Raw genomic sequence first — 21256 nt, 5'->3', positions numbered from 1 at the left:
CTGCCCATGCACAGGCACCTTCCTCTCCATGCAGGAAAGGTGCTCAGACCTAGCAAGAGAACATTTCAGCGACACCGGCCGTCTCCTTTCCCTAAGGGACCGCTCTTTTGCCATGCCTGCACGTCCAGCTGCCAGTGTCTTTGAAGGGTTATTAGTAATGATGTGCCATCATCTCAATTCCAACCGCCCCAGGGTTTTCTAGGCATAAAATGCTCCGCAATCCCTTTGCCAATCCTTCCTCCTGGTGGTACTCCGGGATCCTGCAGGGTGACTTAAATACTTCAGGCCTCAGACGTCTTTTATTAAGGTCTTCATGTCATATAGTTTGAATACCACGCCACAGGCATACTATTTATCATTGTAAAAGAACGTATTCCACACTCCTTCGTTTTATTATTATTTTGTTCGGGGGGGGGGGGACGACGACAAAAACCTGCTTTGGAAAAAAAGCAGGGGGAAAATGTCTCTCCCCCACATTTTTCCATTCCCCCCCCCCCCAGGCCTTCCCATCTCTAGGCAGAGCCAGGCATTCCCCTCAGCCAGCCCTTCAAGCTCCGGATGATCTTGGCTGGCCCCTCCCCTGAGTGGCACCGCGGGGCCTGGAGCGGCGGGTGAGGGCTCTGGGCGCCCCAGGGCACCGAGCTCGACCTCCTCAAAAGCCTCTTCTTCGCCTCTGGATTATCATCCTTTCCCCTCCCCCCATTCCCATCTCAGCTGCTAGCCCTTGTCAAAATTCCCTGCCACCTTGAGCATGATTATTCTCTCCCCCGAGTCTTAAGAATCAGGCTTCGCTTCGTGCAAGATGGGATACGGTTTCCCGCCAAGAAGAGACCGAGAGGGATTTGGGGGGGGGGGGCGAAACGAGGTTGCTCGGGTCCGCTCTTTCTTGAGCAAAACTTTCCGCTCCCCTTAGATGCGCCCCAGCCCCAGCCGCCCGGGCAGAGGGAAGGCTTCCGGTCACCCGCAGCCGCCCCTCCCCTCCCCTCCCCTCCCTTCCCATCGCCGTCCTCTGCGCCCCCTTTCCTGCTCCTCCTCCCGGGCAGCCCCGTGTTGCCGATCGAGGCCAGCACGGGCGCCTGACTTTCTCCGCTCGCTTCCCGCCTTTTCGCCCTGGCCTGGCCCTGGGCGGGGCCAACGCAAGCGCAGCGGCGGCGGCTAGAGGGGCGATCCCCCCCACCCCGCGGGCGTCCACTCCTATTGCTGCCGGGGGGGGGGGGAAGGCGGAGCTGCCGTGACAGTCGCTGTCCCCCTCACCACGGCGTCTTCAGAGGCAGGGGACGGCGAAGCACTAGCGGGGGGCCACTGCTTTGCTTTGCCGGAGGGGACCGGACCGGGAAAGACTCTGAGTCAGCCGCTGAGCTGGAAAGTGAGAGCAAGCCCCCTCTCTCCAACCGCACTGCTACACAATTTTAGGGCATTTTAAAATGTGTCAATCTCGTATAGTTTTAATTGTTCTGAACCGCCTTGGGTCGCCTATGGGGAGAAAAGCGGCATATAAGTCAGTCACTCAGTCAAATCCGTCAGGCAGATTCCATTATTTATCTGGTTATGTTTATATTCTGTCTTTTTCCAAGCAAGTTCAAAGCGATGCACATGCTCCCCCCCCGCCCTCCCAACATTATCCTCACAGCAACCCTCCGAGGTAGTCAGGCTGAAAGAAAGCGACTGACTCAGGGTCATTCCTCTTTTCTCCTGGCGGGGAGGCCGGCAGCCAAGAAGATTTTATTCCTTTGGTTATAAATCTAGAGAATGGCTTTGTAACGGGATTTCTTTTTAAAATGGAATGTCTTGGCAAACATGTTTGTGAGCGTGCGTGCCTGCCATTTCCTCTAACAGATTTTTTTAAATGATTTCTTTTTCTTTTTTTTTTAAATCATTTTAAAAGTTCTCTTGGAGAAAAGGTTATCTTAGGATACCTACTACAGGCAGTCCGGTGACGGATAGCGGCAAAAATGTTTTCGTATGAAAACTCATTTTACAGTACTAGGTCAAGGGCAAGTCATGAAAAGAGAAAGAAAGAAATATTCGGGCTGGCAGCTCCTCGCATCCCCAGGGGAGCAGCCCAGCGGGGGTGGGGGCTCTGTGCGCTCATTAACGTATTGAACGGCACACACCTGCTCGGTGACATCAAAGTCCACATCCTAACTTTATTCAACTGAAGCCTAAACTATTTTACATGGAATAGCAGTTAGGACGCCCTTTTTTCCTAAGAGGGGGAGCATCATCACTCGACAGAACTTCAAGGAGACGCAAAGCTCCTTTCTAACGTGGTAAAGGTAGAAGAGGTGAGGGGGCGGGAGAGACAGTCGGAAGGGGATCCCCTCCCCCCCCACGTGCCATCAGAATGGAGGAGCAAGCGCAGGGAGGCCGATGACCGGGAGGTGCCTGCCGTCTCTTTCCGCGTCTGTGCTCATGTCGGAAACTGCTCGGGGAAGGTTCGAGGGTCGCGAGCCGATCACAGGCCAAGCGCCGTCCTGCAATCCTGGTTCCCAGACCGCGCTGCCAACGGGACACCGAAGCGAGGCCCTTTGGGTGCGACCAGATGGGCAGCAACTCTCACAGGTGAACGTCCAGCGTCCATTCGCTGGTACGAAGATGTCCTGAGCGATTTGGGGTTTGCCTTTTTCCGCTCCGGGGAGTCGGAGGCCTCTGCGTCAGTAAGGCTGGCAGGATCCTGTACTGCACCTCCGCTCGGTCCCTGGGCTACGGGCGGGGTTGCTTCTGCGCAGGCAAGCCGAGGGCCCCCGCTTCGTTTGGCGCCAGCTAGAGAGAGAGACCATCGAGGGCGCCTTCCTCGCCGCGTTCCCGCCCCACGTCTCCCCCTCCTGGCCCAAGAGGACTCCCCTTTGCCTAGGGGGCTTCTGAGCTCGGGAACCCAGCTCCGCCAGCTGTAGCCGCCCGCCTTCTCCTCCTCCTCCTCCCCCCCTCTTGCTCAGGCTATTTACATCTCCAGCTGTCGACGACATCGGCGGGACTATGTAATTTCTCCGTCAGAAATTATAACTTCTTCGTTCTTCAAGTGTCAGCGGTGGCAGTGAGAGGCTGTCAAAGCTGCTCAGCGCGGCAGCAAACAAGAGAGCGGAGCTAATAGGATTAGAAAGATGCCACTGTATGTACTTCTGTCACCCGGGTTGAAGGAAGCCCCGTCCCCGCTCCGCCCCGGGTGCCCGCCTGTGATCTGGGTCCAGTTCCCGATCCACACGCGAGTTCGGTGACTTTCCAGGGTAGTCCTCTGCGTGTCTATCCCGAGGCAAGTTCCATTGTATTCGCTGGGACTCCCCCCTCGGTCATTGGGTGTCGGGTCGCCGTCTTGAACCCCAGGGCCCAGTTGGGACCCTTCGCCTGCCCGCTCTTGGGGTCCATCCCCGGTCCAGCGATGCCAATGGCAGCCGGTTCCCTTTCTGCAAGCTCGTTTCCTGTTCTTTCGCGCAGGGATCTGAGTGGGTAGGGAATAACGCTGCTTTCCTCCTCCAGTGCCTGTTGCATTGAAATGCCCCTGGGCCAAAAGTAGGGGAGGAGAGAATGAGATCACAATCGGGTACGGGAGGACAAAACCTAAAGAAATTTTCCTTTAGTCATCAAAGCTATTGCACCTGCGGAAGAACTTTTCTCAGCGGGGCTGTGCAGAAAAATGTCCCGATTAACTCTGCTGTGTTCATGAGCGACAGGATACCCGCCGCTTCAGTTTCTTGATACTTCGATTGTGACGTCAGCAAGAGGGACAGATAGGAACAATAGGGTTGTGACATTCAATACAATAGAAATATATTCTGACTTAACAATTAACTTTAATAATATTCTTGAGAGTTACTAGTAATAATCATCACGTGCTGCTTTAATTGACACCACCGACGGAATGTGAAGGGTTGTTTTTTGTTGGGGGGGGGAGATATAGAAAACAATAAGATCACTAAATTCAATTTACGTGTTTAACAGTGGGAAAAACTCTACAGGATTCGATTATACTATTTATAAAGACAAAGGTGTTCCGAATAGGCTAAAAAGGCTCAGTTAATAAATCGCCACCAAGTTCATTATTCTTACGTAGGATTTGCATTTCATCTCCCTGCTCTTTGGAAATTAATAAGAGGGAGATGACAAAAACCGGAGAAGGGCGCATTTTCTTAACGAACGATCTAGCAAGGTTTGCCTGTGGAATCTTTTTACCTGTGGAATCTGCCCCTCTCCGAACAGGGGGCATCCCAAGACATGCCGGGTTTAGAAAGATTCTCGATTTATTAGCAGACACGGGATGACAGAGAAAAAACGAAGGCAACGAGGGACCGGTTTCATCACCCCCTTCAGGACCTTCACGGCAAAGGCTCGTGCACCCTTTTAACAGCTTCCCTTCAAAAGCAAAAAGGCTTGACTTTGAAGGAAGGCTGGCCTCCTGAGTCGCCTTTCCCGTCATCGGAACTCATCCTGGCAACATATTCGCAGGATTCCCGCCCTCCGCGCCAGCTTAAAAACAGTCACTGGGGCACAGCAAGGTTGATTTATTAATTATTTTTTATTAGTTTAGAATTTCAGCAAAGTGCTTTCTGTATCTTTGAGATCAACGTTTCTTTTGTACTTTATACACAAATTATAAAGTTATTTTTTTCAATAACAGCCAGAAATATACATAGATGATTCATGTTTTAAAAAAGTTTGCCTCTTTATTTTCTTTAAACGAATTTCAGATAAGACGCAAACCCTTTAGAATTTATTTTAAACACCCCTTCCCGTTACTTCTCCTTTTTTTTTTCAAAATACAAAATAAAACAAACGGACACCGAAGTCCCTAAAAAACGTGGAATCGCGAAAGCAAAGAGTTCCTTGTTTTCTCAGCAATGCCGAGAAGGGAAACATTTTCTATTTTACCCTGAGAGTCAGCTGAGTGGAAAGAGAGAAGGAGAGCGAAGTATTGACAGGTGGACAGCCAAAACCCCGGACGGAGGAAGAGGAGGAACAGGAGGAGGAAGAGAAGGCAGAAAAGGAGAAGAGGAGGAGGAGGAGGAGGAGGAGGCGGAAAAGGGAGAGGAATGATGCTGTGCCAGTCTATTTACAGAGCGAGACGGAGGTTTCCTTCGGCTGCTTCCGGCAGATTTTCCGCAGAAATATTGAGCAATACAGAGCGAAAGGCGGCCGCCTCTAGAAGCCTGCCTGCTGCGCTCCTCCGATTGACACCCGACAGAGAGGACTGACGCCCCGAGAAGACCCGGCTGGAGCAAGGCTGGAGGGAGCGCAGGACTTTCCCCAGGACCCAGTTGTCTTTTATTCCGAGGCCCCTCAATCCCCCAACTCCCGGGACAGCTTGCCTGCAGTCCTGATGGCAGCTTTCGCTCAGACTCGCTTTTCCCCAGTCAGTCCCGAGCGTCAAAGGAACGGGTCGGTCCAGGCGAGCTGCATGGCCCGCCCCTGCCCCCGCTCAACCCCCGGTCTCCGGCTCCAGAGGAAATGGCGGCGGCACCGGTGGTAGCACCTCGGAGAGCGTCTGCGCTCGGGAGGCCGCGCCTGGCCGGCCCCAGCGCCCAGCCGCCCAGAGGCCGCCCTCCAGGGCGCTCACCAGTCCCAGCCGCTCAGAGGTGCGGCGCGTAGAAGGCCGGCGCGCCGTAGGTCTGCGAGCCCAGCACGAAGGGCGAGAGGACGGCGGCCGGGCTGGGCAGGAAAGGCAGCTGAGCCGCGCAGACCAGCCCGCCGGCCGGGTGGCCGCCGTAGGCGCCGGGCGGGCCGTGCATGCCGAGGCCGTGGCTGCCCATGGGCGGCGAGTGGCTGAGCGGGCTGAGCGCCCCCGAGAGCCCGCCGCCGCCCCCGACGCCCCCGCCTCCGCCCCCGCCGCCCCCGGTGGGCGCGCTGGTGTCGGCGCCCGGGTTCTGCTTCTTCCACTTGGTGCGCCGGTTCTGGAACCAGATCTTGACCTGCGTCTCGGTGAGGCTGAGCGAGAGGGCCAGGTTGAGGCGCTCGCACACCGACAGGTACCGCGTGGCCTTGAACTTGTTCTCCAGCGCCACCAGCTGCTCGTAGGTGAAGGCTGTCCGCGCCCGCCGGGGCTTGCCCGACTTGGAATCCGAGCCCGGGCGCTTCCGCTTGGCCTTGCCCGACGGGGCCGACGTCTGGCCGGCCTGGCTCGGCTGCTGCTGCTGCTGTTGGGGCGCCGAGGGGGTTCCGGGCGGCGGCTGCTGCGGTGCCGCCTGGGGCTGGGGCGGCAGCGAGGGCGGGGGCTGCCTCGGGGCTTCCTCAGCTGGGAGGCCGCCGCCGGCTTCGACGGTGCCCCCGAGGCCGCTGCTCCCGCCGCCCTCGCTGTGGCTGCTCTCCTCGCTGCACAGCCCCTCCTCTTCCTCCTCCTCGTCGTCCTCGTCTTCCTCGTCGTCTTCCTCGTCGGCCGCTTCGCTTTCGGGGCAGGGGCTCCTGCGGGTGCTCGAGTCCACCTCGGCGTCCTGGGTGCGGTACAGGTCCCCGGGCTCTGCGCAAAAAAGCGAAAGAAGGTCAGGCCGGCCGCGGGACTCCCCGGGCCCTTTGGGCCACCCCTCCATCCTCCAAGCGCCCAGAAGCTCGCCGCCACAGCGGACGCTGACGCGCACCCACCCGCTGTGGACCACCGCTCCGTCGCGGCGGCCCGAAAGGGGAGGGACCTGCGTGCGGGAAGGGGCTCTCCCGCCGTGGAAACCGCCACGGGGGAGGTCTCTTCCCCCCGACCCGCTGGCGTTTCTCCAGCGACCCGCTTCAGGCCTTTTGCGGCAGGGCCTCCCGTGTCCAAAAGACATTAGACTCCACGGCCCGCACCGTCGGTGAAGGAATCCTCCCTCCACCCGGCCCTGTTTTCATGATTTCTTCCTCCTAGACCAAGGTTCGCCCGGATCCGCGACTCCCAAGGTGCTCCGGAGATCCGAGGGTCAGAACGTTCCTTTCCAAAGTCGAAGCACCAACATGCACAGAGGGAGAGAGGGAGAGGGAGACGGGATTCCCCGCAGGGATGCTAAGGCTCAGCCCTTGGAGTCGACGACAAGGGCCAGAACTTCTTCCCCCGCCCGTCGCCACGACCCCGCTCTCCAGGATCAGCCTGAGGAAGGGGACGCAGCTCCTTCCGACCCGGCGGGCGGGGGAAAGAGCCCAGGAAGACGGGGAAAGCGCTCTTGCGGAAGGAGGAGAGTTGGGAAGGCCCGGCTCCGGGCAAGCGGGCCGCCGCTGCGTTGCGAGGCCGGGACGGTCTATTTAGAGAGGAGAAACGTGAGCCGCCAGGCCTCTTGACCTGGAGGGATTGCGCGGCTAAAGCCGGCGGGGGAGGAGCTGCTCTTTGGAGCCTTCGAGGTCCTTTGTTGATGGCTCGGTTGCAGTAATTGAGGGGCAGTGCTGCGCAGTGGACAGAACCTGCCCGCCAGCAGTCTTCTCTGCAGGTGCTTTGAGGATTTGTTTTTAAGAGCCCAGCCGCGAACAATAAAAATGGATTGGGTGACGACTGGGTGTGTTTTTAAAGCCGGACAAAGCCGGGCCTCGCCGAGCTCCCACGAGGGTCTCCCCAGAGTAGACCGGTGGAATGGCTCCCTCCCCCTCTCTCTGAAAAGCCGACGTCCAGACCCCAAAGCAACTCCCGCCCCCCCATTCCGCTCGTGCCTCGAAAACTTTTATTATTTTGAATACATCATCCGAATTTTGGGCCGGCGGTTCATGGAATCACCGAGACGGATTTTTTCCTTTTCTTTCCTGCCCTACGCGCTCACCAAGAAACATCTCCCCGAGCAAAAGTGACACTTTTCTGGAATGGCGTCGCTGGGGAAGGCCCGCCAGGAGGCAAGGTCCGGCTGCGACAAGGAAGACACCCAAACCAAACGATTTCCAGGCGGACCCGTTTCCCCTGGGCAGCCTAAAGGAGGCGGAGGAGGATCTTTCTAAGGAGGGAAGGAGGGAGTCCGGGTCAGGCTGGCCGCTCTCTTTTCCCGGAGCCCCGAAGAAAACAAAACCTGCCTCCGGGCCCCCGCCGCTCTTCCTCGGGAGCAGCCCAGGGGCCGAGCCCGTTCCTTTCCACTCCAAGGAAGAAGGACTTGTTGAGGGGGAAAAGGAGAGAAGGCGGGCACCTCCGGCGCAGCCAAGCTGATCTCGGGAAACAGACCTAACCGGGGCTTCGGAGAAAGGCGTGTGAAGCTGAACGAAAGTGGGCCCCAAGAGGGGGAAAGAGGGGCCCGCTCGGTTCAAAACTCTTCCTACCGGACGTTGTTTCCTCCCTTGTTGGTCTTCCCGGGATGGAAGAAGCCTTTAATTCGGCTACATGCGGGCATCGATTACCAGGGCAGATTCAAACTCAATTAAACCCATTTTGTGTAATGTGTAAACGAATTAACGGTCACTTCATTTATTTGGGTTTCCAGGTTAAATTAGCCGCCAATTAAAGGGGCGAGGCCAGGCGCTCCTCGCAGGAAGGGCCTCTCCTGCCTCTGCTTTGTTTTTTTGCCAAAGCCTCCTCCGGCGGCAACAGAGATTCCGTTTGGAAAAGCAAGACGCTTCCGAATTGGGGGCAAACCGTGCTTCCCCCCCCCCCCTCCTCGCAGCTTGGTGGCTGGGGTTGTTTCCCGAAAGACTAATCGCCGGACTCCTTCCCCAGCAATCCGCGAAGTTGACACGTATGGAGCGCATCCTCTGCCTGCTTGCCAGAAGTCTTTCCCCCTTTCATAAGACCTACTCCTCGGGCAAGACGGGCAGGAGTGTCGCCTTGGACGAGGGATGAACCATGAAAGCGAGCGCAGAGCCCCGGAAGGAGCCTCAAAGGAAGAGGCGGCTTGGTCGGCAGGGAGCCTTTCGTTCCTCTGAAGTGGACCCTGGAGCTGACCCGACTCATCTTGTGCTCCCGTCCTCACCTAAGGCGACCGCTGGCCCTACGATGTTTTATCAAGACGAGGGGGCTGACGGCGAAATGGTTTTAACCTTGTCAAGTGAAATGGTTCCAGGTTGTGTTGCTCAATCCTTACTAGACAAAACAACCCGCAATTTAAATCTTTACGAGGTGACTTGTCGGGACAATAATGTTTCCCAAAACTTAGTGCTTGAGATGGGAAGAGAAATAGGTGAGAATACAGGGACGCGATCAGAAACTGTATAGTTAAATTTATAATAAATGCCGGTTAAATATATAGCTCGATAAAAGCAGATAAAGGGGATAGAGTTTTGCTTTATTTTGTTTTTGCGAAAGGGAGCAATCCAGAGAAAGTTTTGCTGAGCAAACCCCAATCAGAAAAAAATAATTTCCCCAACTCTTTAGCAGAATCTCCGCCGGATTGCCTTTAGGAGAGAAAGGTGGGCTTCCTCCTCCTCCTCTCCCTCCTCCAGCTCGCGTCCCCCACCCGGAGGGATCCAAAGAAGCGCAAAGCAGCCCCGTGTGACACCAAAGGCGAAAATACTTGAGGCCACAAGGAGCAGGAACCCGGGATTTAACAGGGAAATGACCTTGTGGGCTGGAATTTAAGTGGCCAGGATGTCGGAAGTACCGTGCACGATCTGGATGGGTTCCTGGATGGGGAGATCCCTTCGCGTTTCACTCCAGAGGAGGTGCACCGCGTGGATCCAAAGGGGAAAAGCGGAGACTTCTGGGGAAAGGGCACCGGAGCTCTCCCAGGCCGGGCCCTGACAAGGCCCTGGGGAGATAAACCCCTTCCTAAGCCGGGGGCTGGAGTTCGTCTTTCCAAAGCGCGACCTTCCCAAAGCCGGCAAAAGGGACCTCAAGCGGAGAGGCGGCCTGCCAAGGCGGCCGGCAAAGGCCTCCGGCAGGAGGGCGAGGAAGAAGCGCCGCGACGCCGCGGACCGACTCCTTTCTCCGGGGTGGTGCTGATTTTCCGCAGGTTCTTTTGTGGAAAGGGCCCCCCTCGCCCGTCTCCTAGTAAAAGCGGGAGGAGGGCGAGAAGCTCCTTGTACCCACAGCGAAGGTGCGATCGGCGATCCAGGCCGGCGCCCCTCCGTGCCTGCCCCGCTCGCTCGCTCGCTCTCCTCCGGCCGGGCAAGTGCTCCGGTACCCTTGGAGCTGCAACGCTGGAATGGGAGCTATGGGATGGCGGGGGGGGGGTTTGCAAGTGGGAAGCCTTGGACCCAGGGAAGCAAAAGCAATCTGACGTCCGGGTCGAACGCCTCTCCCGGTCGATAGCCAGCCCTAATAAGTGTAATAGGTTTTAATCGAGTAATTATCCGAATTTTGACCCTATAATTTAGATGTTAGGCGAGAGTTTGCAAGGTGCTTGAAAGAGATATGCACAATTCGATAATAGGATATCGACCCGCTCAGTCCGACACGCCACTCTGGGGCGATTTCCCCCCATTATGCAGCCTCTTTACGCTGCTAAGCACATTTTACTTTAAATGTAATCGAAGGAATTTAATTGTTTTTCCAGAGATAACCAGCATTTTGTCACAATTAGTCTGATTTGTCCTAAAAAAGCTAAAGGGGGAGAGAAAATTGAATCTGTCGCCGGGAGCAAGAAACAGCAGCGGGGGAGGGTGGGGGGGAGTGAAGAAGGCAGCCAGAAGAGGACCGTCCGAGTCCTAAACGCTTGTTTGGCCGGGAGAAGCGGGGGGGGGGGGCTTCGGTCGGCGGCGGTTGCGATCTGCTTGGGAAACCAGGCGGAGGCCTTCTTGGGAGGGCCTGCGGATCAACAGCCCGGGTGGCGCTCCAAAGTATTTCGCACCGAGGAGGGGCTTGGCTTGACGACGCCCCGAGTGTTGGGAACCCCCCGCGGACATGCGGACCGGCGGATGCCGCCCGGCCTTGTACTTTCTGGGAGAACAAGCTGCAGTCCGGCCTCATCTCGAGGACAAGACGAGGCGGAGCCGGGCCACTTCCGCCCCCCCAGCGCACGACCCGGACGGCGGAGGAGCAGCAGAGGATGGGCACCTCTTCCTTTGGCCTCTGCCTCTGCCTCCGCCTGGGATGGGCGCCTGGCGGGCGACTTTCCGCCTTGGGGCCACCGGCCAGCACAAACCTCTGGGCGGTGGACTGGGAGAGCCTCGCGGAAGGAGCCGCGGCCGGGCGCGAGGGGGGAAGACCCGCGTCTCTCCGGCTTGGCCTCGAAAAAGGGCCGAGAGTTGCTCACGACCCCCCAGGTTGCCCCGGGGCACCACGTCTGAACCTCTAGCAGGGAGGGAGATGCTGGGCGCCCCCCAAGGCGGCCGATGCGATGGGACGCGGGGTCTGCCGGCGCTGCCTCCCCGAGCAGGCTGAACATGCCCTGGCTGGGCTGGTGGTCCCCGTCCCTGCCCGAGAACTTGTCGTTCCTCCCCCCCCCCCGGTACTTACTGCGCAAGTCGGCCGAGGGCTTCCTCCTGCCGGTCTGCAACTCGTCGGCCAGAGCTTTCGCCTCCGAATCCGCCTCCTCGAGCTTCTCCTCGGTCACCAGCGTGTACTCCGCCCCCGCCGCGGCTTTGTAGAGCACCGCGCACGCTCTCCGGCTCTTGCTGTTGAATTTGTTGGGGTCCAGGATGTCCAGCACCGAGAAAGAGGTGGTCCTGTGCACGACGGGCAAGGCGGCGCCCGCCCCCTCGGGCCCGGGAGTGTTGTTCGGGTTCTCGCTTCCCGGCCGCTCCCGGCTCACCGGGCACGAATAAACCGGCGGCAGGTCGTTGCCCGGCGGCAGGCGCTGCTCCGCGTGGCTGTCCATGCTGTCCCCCCGCCAGCTGCAGGACCCAGTCTCCCCCAGCTTGCGCTCCGGAGGGCTGGCCGTCGTCACCGCCGCCGCTGCCGCTGCTGGAATAGAGACGTCACCCACCTGAGCCTTGTCTCGGCCCACGTTCATGACTCCTCGCTCAGCAGCCCCCCCCCCCGCCGCCGCCGCCGCCGCCGCCGCCGCCACTCGCCCGCCTCTCCCCTCCTCCGGATGACTTCCTTCTTTCAGCAAACTTCTCCTGGAAACACCCCCTTCTGACGATCAGGAGCAGAAGGAACTTGGCGGAGAACGCGAGTCACAGGGGGCTGCGGCGCTCGGCTCCGCTTCGAGGGTCTCTCTGCTGCTCCTTGTCACCCCTCCCCCTCTTTCCCCCTCCCCCTCCTTTTGGGTCAGCCTAGACATTTATTCCACCCTCTTTCACGTCGGACTGTGGCTTATTTATGCATTCATATTTAGCACTCTCTTGTAATTGGCTACAAATTAATCCCTTGCTCGTAATAGCCCGCAGTCTCGGTCCCGGAGGAGACCCCAGGAGTATGCTGGCGAGCGCATCCCTGGGCTGGCAGGGAGTGTGGGGTGGGGAGTGGGGATAGGCGCGGAGGCCGGCGTGAAGGATAGCTGGGCTGCCGGAGATATACTTCTCTGTCAGCTCTGTTTCAGCGCCCCTCCACTCATCTGGAAAGCATCTAAATAGCCTTATTTGGAGAGGTGGAAGAAGGAGGCGCTCGCTTCGAAATAATTGCGCGATCCACAGAAACGCAGCGATTAGGCGCCTGCTGGGGTTCAGCACGGCTTCTTTGCAGCTGGATAACTTTATACCACCTCGAAAGGGATAATGGGTGCAAACCTCAAATTCCTCCTCTCCTCCAACTGCATAGTTGGGCTTTATAATTCTCCCTCCAGGTTCACGCCCATGGAAATGGCATTTACTCCCAGGCAAGCGCGTCGTCGCCCTTAAGCATAATCGGAGTGAGCGAACTGCTCTCTTCCATCTTTTAGCCTTAAAGATGCCATGCGACCCTTTTGTCCCTGGGCCTCCCAGAAGACGCTTTAGACAGACCATTTCACCAGAGGAGAGAAGTGAGCGTGAGCTCCTTACTTGGTGCTAATTGTGTAGAGGAAATACATTTACTCTTTTCCTTCCCTCGATAAACCAGTTCAAAATCCAGTTTTTAGTCATGGTGTCCCAGAGATGGTAAGTCATGAGAAGGACCCCCCCACCCTCAGACAAATCACTAATACTGAGACATTCTCCGGAACGGACAAGGGATCATAATCTCCCTCTGTGAGAATTTCTAATTCATCTAAAGTATGAAATGAAAACGTTGTGTCTTTTGAATTAGAAAAAGGTTGCCCAATTTCCTTTGTTATCTAGAATTTCCTCTCATTTGTTTCTTTGGCGACATTAATTTTGTTCTTGTTTTGTATGTCAAGCTCAATGTTTAGTCTGAATTGCCTGCCAAAAGAAGGGCCCAGAAGAAGAGAACGAATAAACGAAAAATAAGATTTTTTAATTATTTTTTTGTCTCCCAGGCTAGTGACACATACAAGGGCAGGTCCTTTGCAATTACCGCGAGCAATGATCCTTTGGAAAGCAGAAATTAAAACTTGGAAGGAATAATGGGTAAAGCAATCAGCTGTAATTTTGGTGGGGCTCGGACATGATTAGCCCATCAGCCGCCGGGGCCCAAGGGAGTCCCTGCAGGCATGAGAACCGGAGCCTGCAGCCGCTTCCTCTCCCTGTATTAGAGGCTGGTCCGGCCCTTCGGTTTTAATCAGGAACCTGCCCCCCTCCCAGCACACACAACGAGCCCCTGTCTTTCAGAGTGTGGGGCTAGGCTGGAATGCTTTCTCTAGAGACCATACATTATTCCCCTGGGTAGAAATAGGACCTAGAATCTCTGACCATTTTGGAGGAAGTTACCGACAGCCCCCTGCCCCCCAGCTTCCACCTTCCACGGACCCCTGCTCTTTTTCCACCCCTCGCCCCCCCACCCCAAAGGGCGTGGTTGGGAAGCACTTCCCCCCCTTCAAGGGTCCAAGAAGGGCAGGTTATTCTACAAAGTTGCCGCAGCTGCTGCTTCCGGGGTTTCTGGGGTGGGGTGGGGAGCTGCTTTAATCTGTCACAACCAGTGCTTTTGGGGCTATCGCTGGCTTCCTCAGATGCCAAGGAGAGGCCCTGGCCCAGTTCCTTCGAGGGCTTCCCTCTTAGCCCACCATTCTCATTGTTCCTTTCTGGGAGCGGGGGAGAAATACTGTATTTCTCTTTCTTAGCCTGGTTCCTTCTGGGTGGAGAGGGAACCAATCCTGCCGCAACCTCCTCCCTCCCTCCCGTCATAGAAACTTCTCAACACTGGGGCTCTCTGTGGAATGGGGGGGGGGGCGGCACTCCCAGGGAGTGAAGCAATTAATTGGGGATTAAGACAATAGAGGGAGCCCCCAGAGAATGCGAATTGACCCGGAGGTCCAGGTGCTCTCATGCGGAAATAAACCACGTCCGCGCAGTTTTCCCGCGGGCAGAGGAGAGGCATTAGCCGAGGGGTTCCCCTTCTTCCCCCCTGGGGGGGGGGCGGTGGTGGTGGTGGGGGCGGCGGCGAGGCAGAGCGGGAGGGAGCCGCCCGGCCACCACGGGCTCCCCGCGCGCAGGAGGAGCGAGGCGGGGCTCCGAAGGAAGGCCTCCTATTGCTCCTAATCACAATTGATTGTCAATTAGAGGCTCATTTGCGCAATCTCCATCCATCTGCCATCTCCAGTTATCTGTTCTCGGGAAAGTTGGCTCCGATTCTGGGGGCCTCGATGAGTTGTGACAGGCAATAATAACGCCAGCCCTGCTCCGGCCTGGTCTCGGCCTCTCTCTCTCTTTCTTGTTCAGTCCGTTTTTCAGGGGCGAAGGAGAGGATCCGAAGCGGGACTGGCAGGGCGACATCCCCCAAAGGCAGCAAGAACCCCGCGAGTTCCCCAACCCGGACAGGCCTCAGGCTAGAGCGCGGCCCCGGGTGGGGAGGGCTCTTCCCTCCATGGCTCTTCAGGGCTCTTTCCCCGATCTCCCCCCCCCCCCCCGGATAATTTCTTCCTCTCACGGCCGACGCTTCCGGGGCCCGGCAGGTGAACGCAGCACGGCTGTGTCCCGTCGGACACTGAGAGCGGCCAAGCGCCGGGAGGTCAGCGCTCCACCAGGAGGAGAGCCGGGACGGGCCAGCCCTGGCGGGGGGGGGGAAGAAAGCCCGCCGCTTGGCCTTCTGGGAGTCGAGGGGGAAGGTGACCACGGCCAAGGTTCCTTCAGGGACCTGAGCAAACGGGCGATCCCTCCGGGCTGCTGGATCAGCTTGGCTTCTTCTCGCCACTGTCGAGGGAGGTTCGAGAGGCCCTTTCCCCGCCGGCCTTGGCTGGGGAGCCTTGGGTTGGCAGGCCCCCCAAAATGCCTTGTGGGGTGATGCTGCCCTAAAGCTAGAGAGCCGGGGGTGTGTGTCTCTCTGTGTGCTCCCCCTCCTCCTCCTCCGCCTCCTCCTTCACCCCATACCGAAAGGGGCCCCGAGGACTGCCAGAGACTCGGGCCTGGCCCCTCGTTTCAGCCCCAAATTTCATTTTTAATTAGATCTCCCCAAGTCCAGCCAACAAATGAACCTTCTCTTTTTGTCCATTCATCATCGCCCTGCAGCCGCGCAGGCAGATCTCAGGGTAATTAAGGACATTTATCGTGGTGGTAAAACAGTTTAGCAGCCCTTGTTATATTGGGAAGGTCACTTTGATGGATTTACATGGGTGGGGGTGGGGGTGGGGGGGGAGAATTGGGGAGGAGGGAGGAGGGGGGAGTCTCATCCCCATCCTTCGCCTCCGAGGCGTGCGCATTGATCAGAGACGCGCGCCGAGAGCACAGAAAGGTCATCGCGGGAGAAGGAGACTCTCCGGGAGGGACCTTTGCTGGTGGGCAGGCCGGCCGCTTCCATCTTGCCCACGCGGGTCTCTCGGGGGGGGGGGCTTCGCCCGTGCCTGGTCTGGAGGTGGGAAGGGGATCCGCCAACGAGGGTGAAGCCTGGGAGGCCAACTAAAAAAGGTTTTCCCCTTTGAAACCTTCATTAGGAGCGGGAAATCTTGGATTAACCAAAACCACGAGAAAGGCACCTCTCCCCGCCCACGCACATTCATGCAGGGAAACCTATTTTTCTGTCCTTCGTCCCATTTCTCCGGCACCATTAGGAGAGTCCTATAAACGGCTGATTGCGTTGTCCCAGAGGGGCCACAGGGCGTCTGCGTTTTTCCTCCCTCCTCCTGTCCTTTTCAGCTCTCCCAAAACGGAGCCAAGGCACAGGATGCAGAAACGGGACAGGGAATCGGCCGAGGTCTTCAGCTGTAGTAGGTGCACGCTGGGGCCGGGCAGCCCCTTACGTCGGGGTGTTCCCTTTTTATCTGCACAACAGTCCGTGGAGGTAGGCAAAGCCGGCAAGCACTGATTTGCCCGAGCCTGGACAGCGAAGTTCATGGCGATTTGGAGGGGTCAGTTCTCTCCTGAAGCCCGTGACACAACTCCCTCGTCCCTCCTTCCTGCACCCTACGGCGAGTAAACCCGAAGTATTTGAAATAAAGAGTCGCACATCCCTCCCTCGTTCATCCCTGCCTTCCGTTTTCTCTCACTTTGCGTTGCTGTTTTTCATGTGTACAATTGGAGATTGGAAACCTCGGGGGCGGGGGGGGGGCTTCTTTTGTCCTTTGAGCAGTGGTTACGGTTGGGTGCCCTACCTCACGCCAGAAGCAGAACAGGTGTCCGGAATATTTTATTCTTAAACACAATTCCCGGAGTGTTTAGTTTCTGAGCGTCCTTCCTCGGTTAAAAAAAAAAAGGAGAGACGATTCTTTACTCAATCAAACCAGAGGACAGTTTTCTCTTCAGGCTTCTGTTCATAGGCAACATTTTTCCTAATCGTAAACCCGAGGAGCAGGCTTTCTTTCGCTGGACTATTGATCCATTTTCCCTGAGGGAAGGCGGCTCAGCTGGAGACGCGCTGGGTATTTTGCTTGACAATTTCCGTGGCACTTGTTGGGCTTCGGCTTTCGGTCGCTGCCTGCCTGCGGGTGCCACCCTCCTCCGATTTGCAGAGGGAACTACGGATGCCCTCGAACGGAGCTGGGCAGGAAGTCATCATCCTGGGCACTTCGGGTTGGCTTCGATGGTCTCTTTCGGTTCTTAAAAACAACATTTTACTCGCCCTTTTTTGCAGTCATGGCAAAACCACACGGATGGAGCTCGTTGGACAAACCCCTCGGCCCCCCCCCCCGTTCTGGCCAGGGCATGTCCCAGTGGCGATTCTCAAAGCGATTATTTGGATAGCGCAACATGAGCTAAATGTTGTTGTTCAGTTTTCCTCCCATTCCTGAACTGCTGAATACAGAGATTATCCGTATCTTGATAAAGGTTACATTTTATTTAAAATGTTAATCAAGCTAAACTCAAAGGCATTCATTCTCCCCAAGAAGTGGAATTGGGGGGCGGGCTGGGAGGTTATGGAGCCAATCTTGTCCTCTATCAATACATTGTCAGCTCCTCATCGCGGAAGATTTAAAAGCCCAGGGGATTTCCAGGTTAGGCTAGTAATGAGCTTAATTGAGGTTAATGCTTCCTGCACAGCTCCTTGATTATTAAATTAATATTATCACACACATGAATCATAATTAGAAGTTTAAATAATGCTCCCGGGGAATCCTCGGAGGATCTATTAAAAGAGTGGTCGCCCCCCCCCCCGTTGCTGGTTGGATTTCTTGCGGCGGGGGTGGGGGGTGGAAGGAGGAGATTGCGCCGGAGGATTCCCAGTGCGCGGCGGTGGCGTTTGATGTGGTGCCGGATAACAAGAGGATCACTGCCGGTCTCCTTCTTAGCTGGAAGCCGAGTGAGGAGTCCCGGCCGCTGGCTTGTCCCAGCCCGTCCAGCCCAGGAGCGGACCGGCTCCTCCCCCCCTTCCCCAGAACACTCCTTTCGCCTCGCCCTCTGCCAGGATCAGCCCAAAGGACCCCTTAAAATAACCGACCCATCCCGGCTGATCGAAGCGGACAGTTGGTCTCTCCGCTCTTTGGCAATTTAAATAGACAATTAGTAAACGGGCTCGTGGTTGTCACCAAGGCGGGTGGGACGATTTCATCGACAGCCGCCTAGCCTCGGAAGGAAGGGTTCCAGGGGCAAGCCTCGCCAAGGATGCCCTTCTGGCTCTTTCCAGGCCGTCCCCGGGGAAACAAAGCCCGATCCCGGGATTTGGGCCGGGAAGCCCTGGAAAAGCCCGACTCCAAACCCCCCTCTCGCCCTTTCCCGCCCCCGAAGGGTCTGGTCCCGGCCGGCCTGGGCTGGACGGGCCGGGACGGACCAGCGCTGGCCAGGACTCCTCATTTGGCTTCCAGCTAAGAAGTCCACCCGAAACAAGGAGGGCCAAGGGGGGCCGGGGGCCAAAACGGAAGCCCCTTCCCTCCCCGTCGGCCCCTCGGGATTGGGAGGGATTGGGCGATCGGATGGCTTTCAGTGCCACCGCCATCTCTCTCTCTCTCTCTCTCTCTCTTTCTCTCTTTTCCTTCCCCCTCTATTTTTCCCTTCGGTTCTTGAAACAACATATGGAGGAGCGAGAAAAGGGAAACATTAAGATGAACCGGGAGCTTTGCCGGCGGTTTAACGATTTAAAATGAGCTCTGACTCGGGAGAAAATCTGACAATTACCCATCAGGATGGCAGATGATGGTTAAAATTACCAGGAATCAATATTCTCACCGGGTGTCCCAGCCTGATAAGAGAGACCAAGACAATGTTGACTATTAAAGTCGACAGCTTGAGATATTACACTATTAGTTATGCTATTTTTAATAATCTATAATATTTGGGCTATAATTAATTAATTATACGGGTCAGATAATATCTGGGGCTGGAATTAGGTCTGAAAGGTCTATTAAGGTTGGTAATGAGAAAGGAGAAATCTAATCTAAGGACGAGGAGCCGTGAAGGAACAAACAGACAAACCGGCTCGGGGAGAGACGGAGCGGGGGAGAGACGGGTCGGAGCAACGCCGGGCAGCTCGCGGGGGACGCCGCCGGCCTCCGTCCCTCCCTCCCTCCCTCCCTCCCTCCGCCCCCGCCCTCGCCCCCGCCCGGGAAGGGGATCCCAGGCCAGATCTCGCCGCCCTCGCGTCCCCTGCCCTTGACCCGGTGCCCCCCCCGAGCCCCGGTCGGACCCCGCCGGTGGGGTTTTCGGGAAGCCTTCCGCTTCAAGGGATTTTTTAAAAAAATAAAGAACGGGGAAAAAACCCCAACGAAAATAACCCTAAAATCAGGCGCCTGGTGCTGGAGAGGATCGTGCTAGAAAGAGGCAACACAGAGGCAACAGACGGGCAGGCCACCCCCCTCTCAACCCATCCAAAGGCTGCCAAACGCCCCCCCCCTCGCAATAGGGAAGCCTGTCCTTCCATTTCCAAGAAGACAAACGTCTGACCCTCCCCTCCCCTCCAACCCTCCCCTCCCCCAGCAAAGGAAACAGGCGAGCAGACGGAGTCAGCCCTTGGCGCGCTCCTGCGCCCGGTAAGAGCGGGTCCGGGGGGGCCCCTCCTTTGACCGATCCCCACCCTCCCCGGGTGTCGAATAAACCTTCGCCATCCTCCTCTTGGAGGCTGCAGACCCTGCCGTTGGGTACTTCGTTTCTTTTCTTTTAAATACAGATGTATGAAAGACCGGTCTCGACGTCATTAGCTTCCTCATTTGGATCCGCAGGTTAAAAGAACTCCGCGGCTTCACACTTTTGTAAAGAAAGCAATGGTTTCTTATTTTGCCTATCGAACCGAGGCGCCCCTGGGAAGAGGTGGAAGTCCTTGTAAGGGGAAATTAAACCGCAAACTTTGAATTACACTTCACGGAGCATAATTTAAGCCTTATGCTCTCTCAGTGTCGCTATTTCAGATTTGCCAGCTGCCCTGGTGCAGTTTTTACTCGGATGCTGAGAACCAGGGCTGGAAAAGGACAACTCCTCTCCCGAGGTGGTTGTTCATCCTATTTGTTCCACCCTTATAAACTCCAGAGGGAGGAAGGTGATTGTTGAGAGCAGCCATCACTGTCAAGCAAGATGACAGAGATACTACGTTTTCTAGGCAGGTGAACTACAGGCGTTTTGTTTGTTTCCTCTAAGACTTAACCCCAGATAAATAGCGGAGACTACTTACATTTCAGACTATTTACATTTTCTTTGACTATTATTCCACATGCACGTCTAATTATTTTTATAGCCACCTTTCCTTGTTTTCTTTTTCTGCATTCTAATTTCTGTTTTTAAAAGCTCAGATATATATTGCTGTTTTCATTGCCATGGTCATAGTAACCATTGACTGTTGGTGGGGAGCCTATGAATTTTGGGTTCTGTTGCCCTTCTCAGTGCCTTGATAGATCCAGTATCTCGAGAGATTCCAGATCGTGGAATAGGAAACCACCCTGAGGTACTTACGTAATGGGTCAATTCTCTCTTGTCCCGTGTCCCTTGCTGTCTTGTGCAGGGATCCCTGGGAAAAGTCATCCGAGGATGAGGTGTCATCAGTATATGCAGGCAATATTACCCAACGCTGCCACTGGCCTTCTATAATCAAAACAGCCCTATCCAGCCAGAGGAGGGAGGTATCCACAGGTGGGGATCTTTTTTTGGGTGGGGGATCAAACATTTTAGGGGGGGGACTTTGTGGGATGTCAGCAGGTCTGCTCCCAGACCACATGGGGGAGTACACATGTCAGCTAAGAACCTCTGGAAGTTGGCTATAGTGGGTCTTAGGCAGACTGGACCCAGTCACCCAGACCCACAAAGAGTTATCTAAGAAGAAACAACTTATTGAATGTTTGAATGAATATATAATGATTTTGTGTATTTACATAATGGTTATACTTGGAAGCAGTGAGCCTTAGGGCAAGGCTTAAAAACCCATACACTGATAATGCAAAGAACTAGCTAATAAAACAGAGTTGCTTCAGAATGAGCAGCTGTTAACTCAAAGAAGAAAATCTGCAAGGCTGAGAAAAATTCTAAGATGCTGCCACAAGATACAGAGGCTGGATGCACATTCTGGGATGCTGCAGGGACTGAGACTAAGCAAGAGGGAGCTTGAGGGAGGAGGGGAAGAAAGGGGTCCAGAGGGGACGGGCAATGCAGATCTTTCCCTAAGCCACACACAAAGCTGCTACAACCAAGAAAGAGGAGTCAGAGGGGGGTGCTGAAAGTGGAGAAAGTGCAGGGTGTGTGCGCATACATGTGTGTGTGTGGGACTGGTTAAGGATGACAGAGAATGTATGTTCTGAGTCTCACTAGGAATTCCCATAGAGGAGCTGGCGGTGGTGGGGAATTCTTGTTCTAATAAAAGCAGTGCAGAGAAAGGGAGGTCTTGACAGAGATCTCAGAGAAGAACAAGCAAACCAAAGTCCTTCAAGCCCAAATCAGGGCAGTAAGGAAGAAAAGTGAATGGGATTTTGTACTAAAATCTTTGATTCTGTTTTTTTTTTTAAGACAGCACACGGGCTTCAGTGGTTGCAGCTGAAACTGAACTAGGTGAGGCTTAGCCAGTGTTTTCAGTAATGCTTCAGCAAGTGGTGTTCAAGACCGGAAGGCAGGACATTTCTGGTGTGGATGGAGCAGCAAG

At 56.0% G+C, this 21256-nt stretch overlaps 1 protein-coding gene across 1 annotated transcript; it reads right to left on the bottom strand.

Annotated features, from left to right (window-relative positions):
- Positions 1-4491: 4491 nt before the first annotated feature.
- Positions 4492-11750, bottom strand: NKX1-1 (NK1 homeobox 1). Its single transcript, XM_078390266.1, has 3 exons — positions 10941-11750; positions 7701-7843; positions 4492-6711 (listed from the first exon to the last, which is right to left on the bottom strand). Exons 1-3 carry the CDS (start codon positions 11748-11750, stop codon positions 5562-5564), a joined length of 2103 nt encoding a protein of 700 aa, XP_078246392.1. The 3' UTR covers positions 4492-5561.
- Positions 11751-21256: the final 9506 nt, after the last annotated feature.

This window comes from Pogona vitticeps, chromosome 3 (assembly GCF_051106095.1).
Source record: "Pogona vitticeps strain Pit_001003342236 chromosome 3, PviZW2.1, whole genome shotgun sequence".
Lineage (NCBI taxonomy): Eukaryota > Metazoa > Chordata > Lepidosauria > Squamata > Agamidae > Pogona > Pogona vitticeps.
This window is presented reverse-complemented; position numbering and strand designations above follow the sequence as displayed.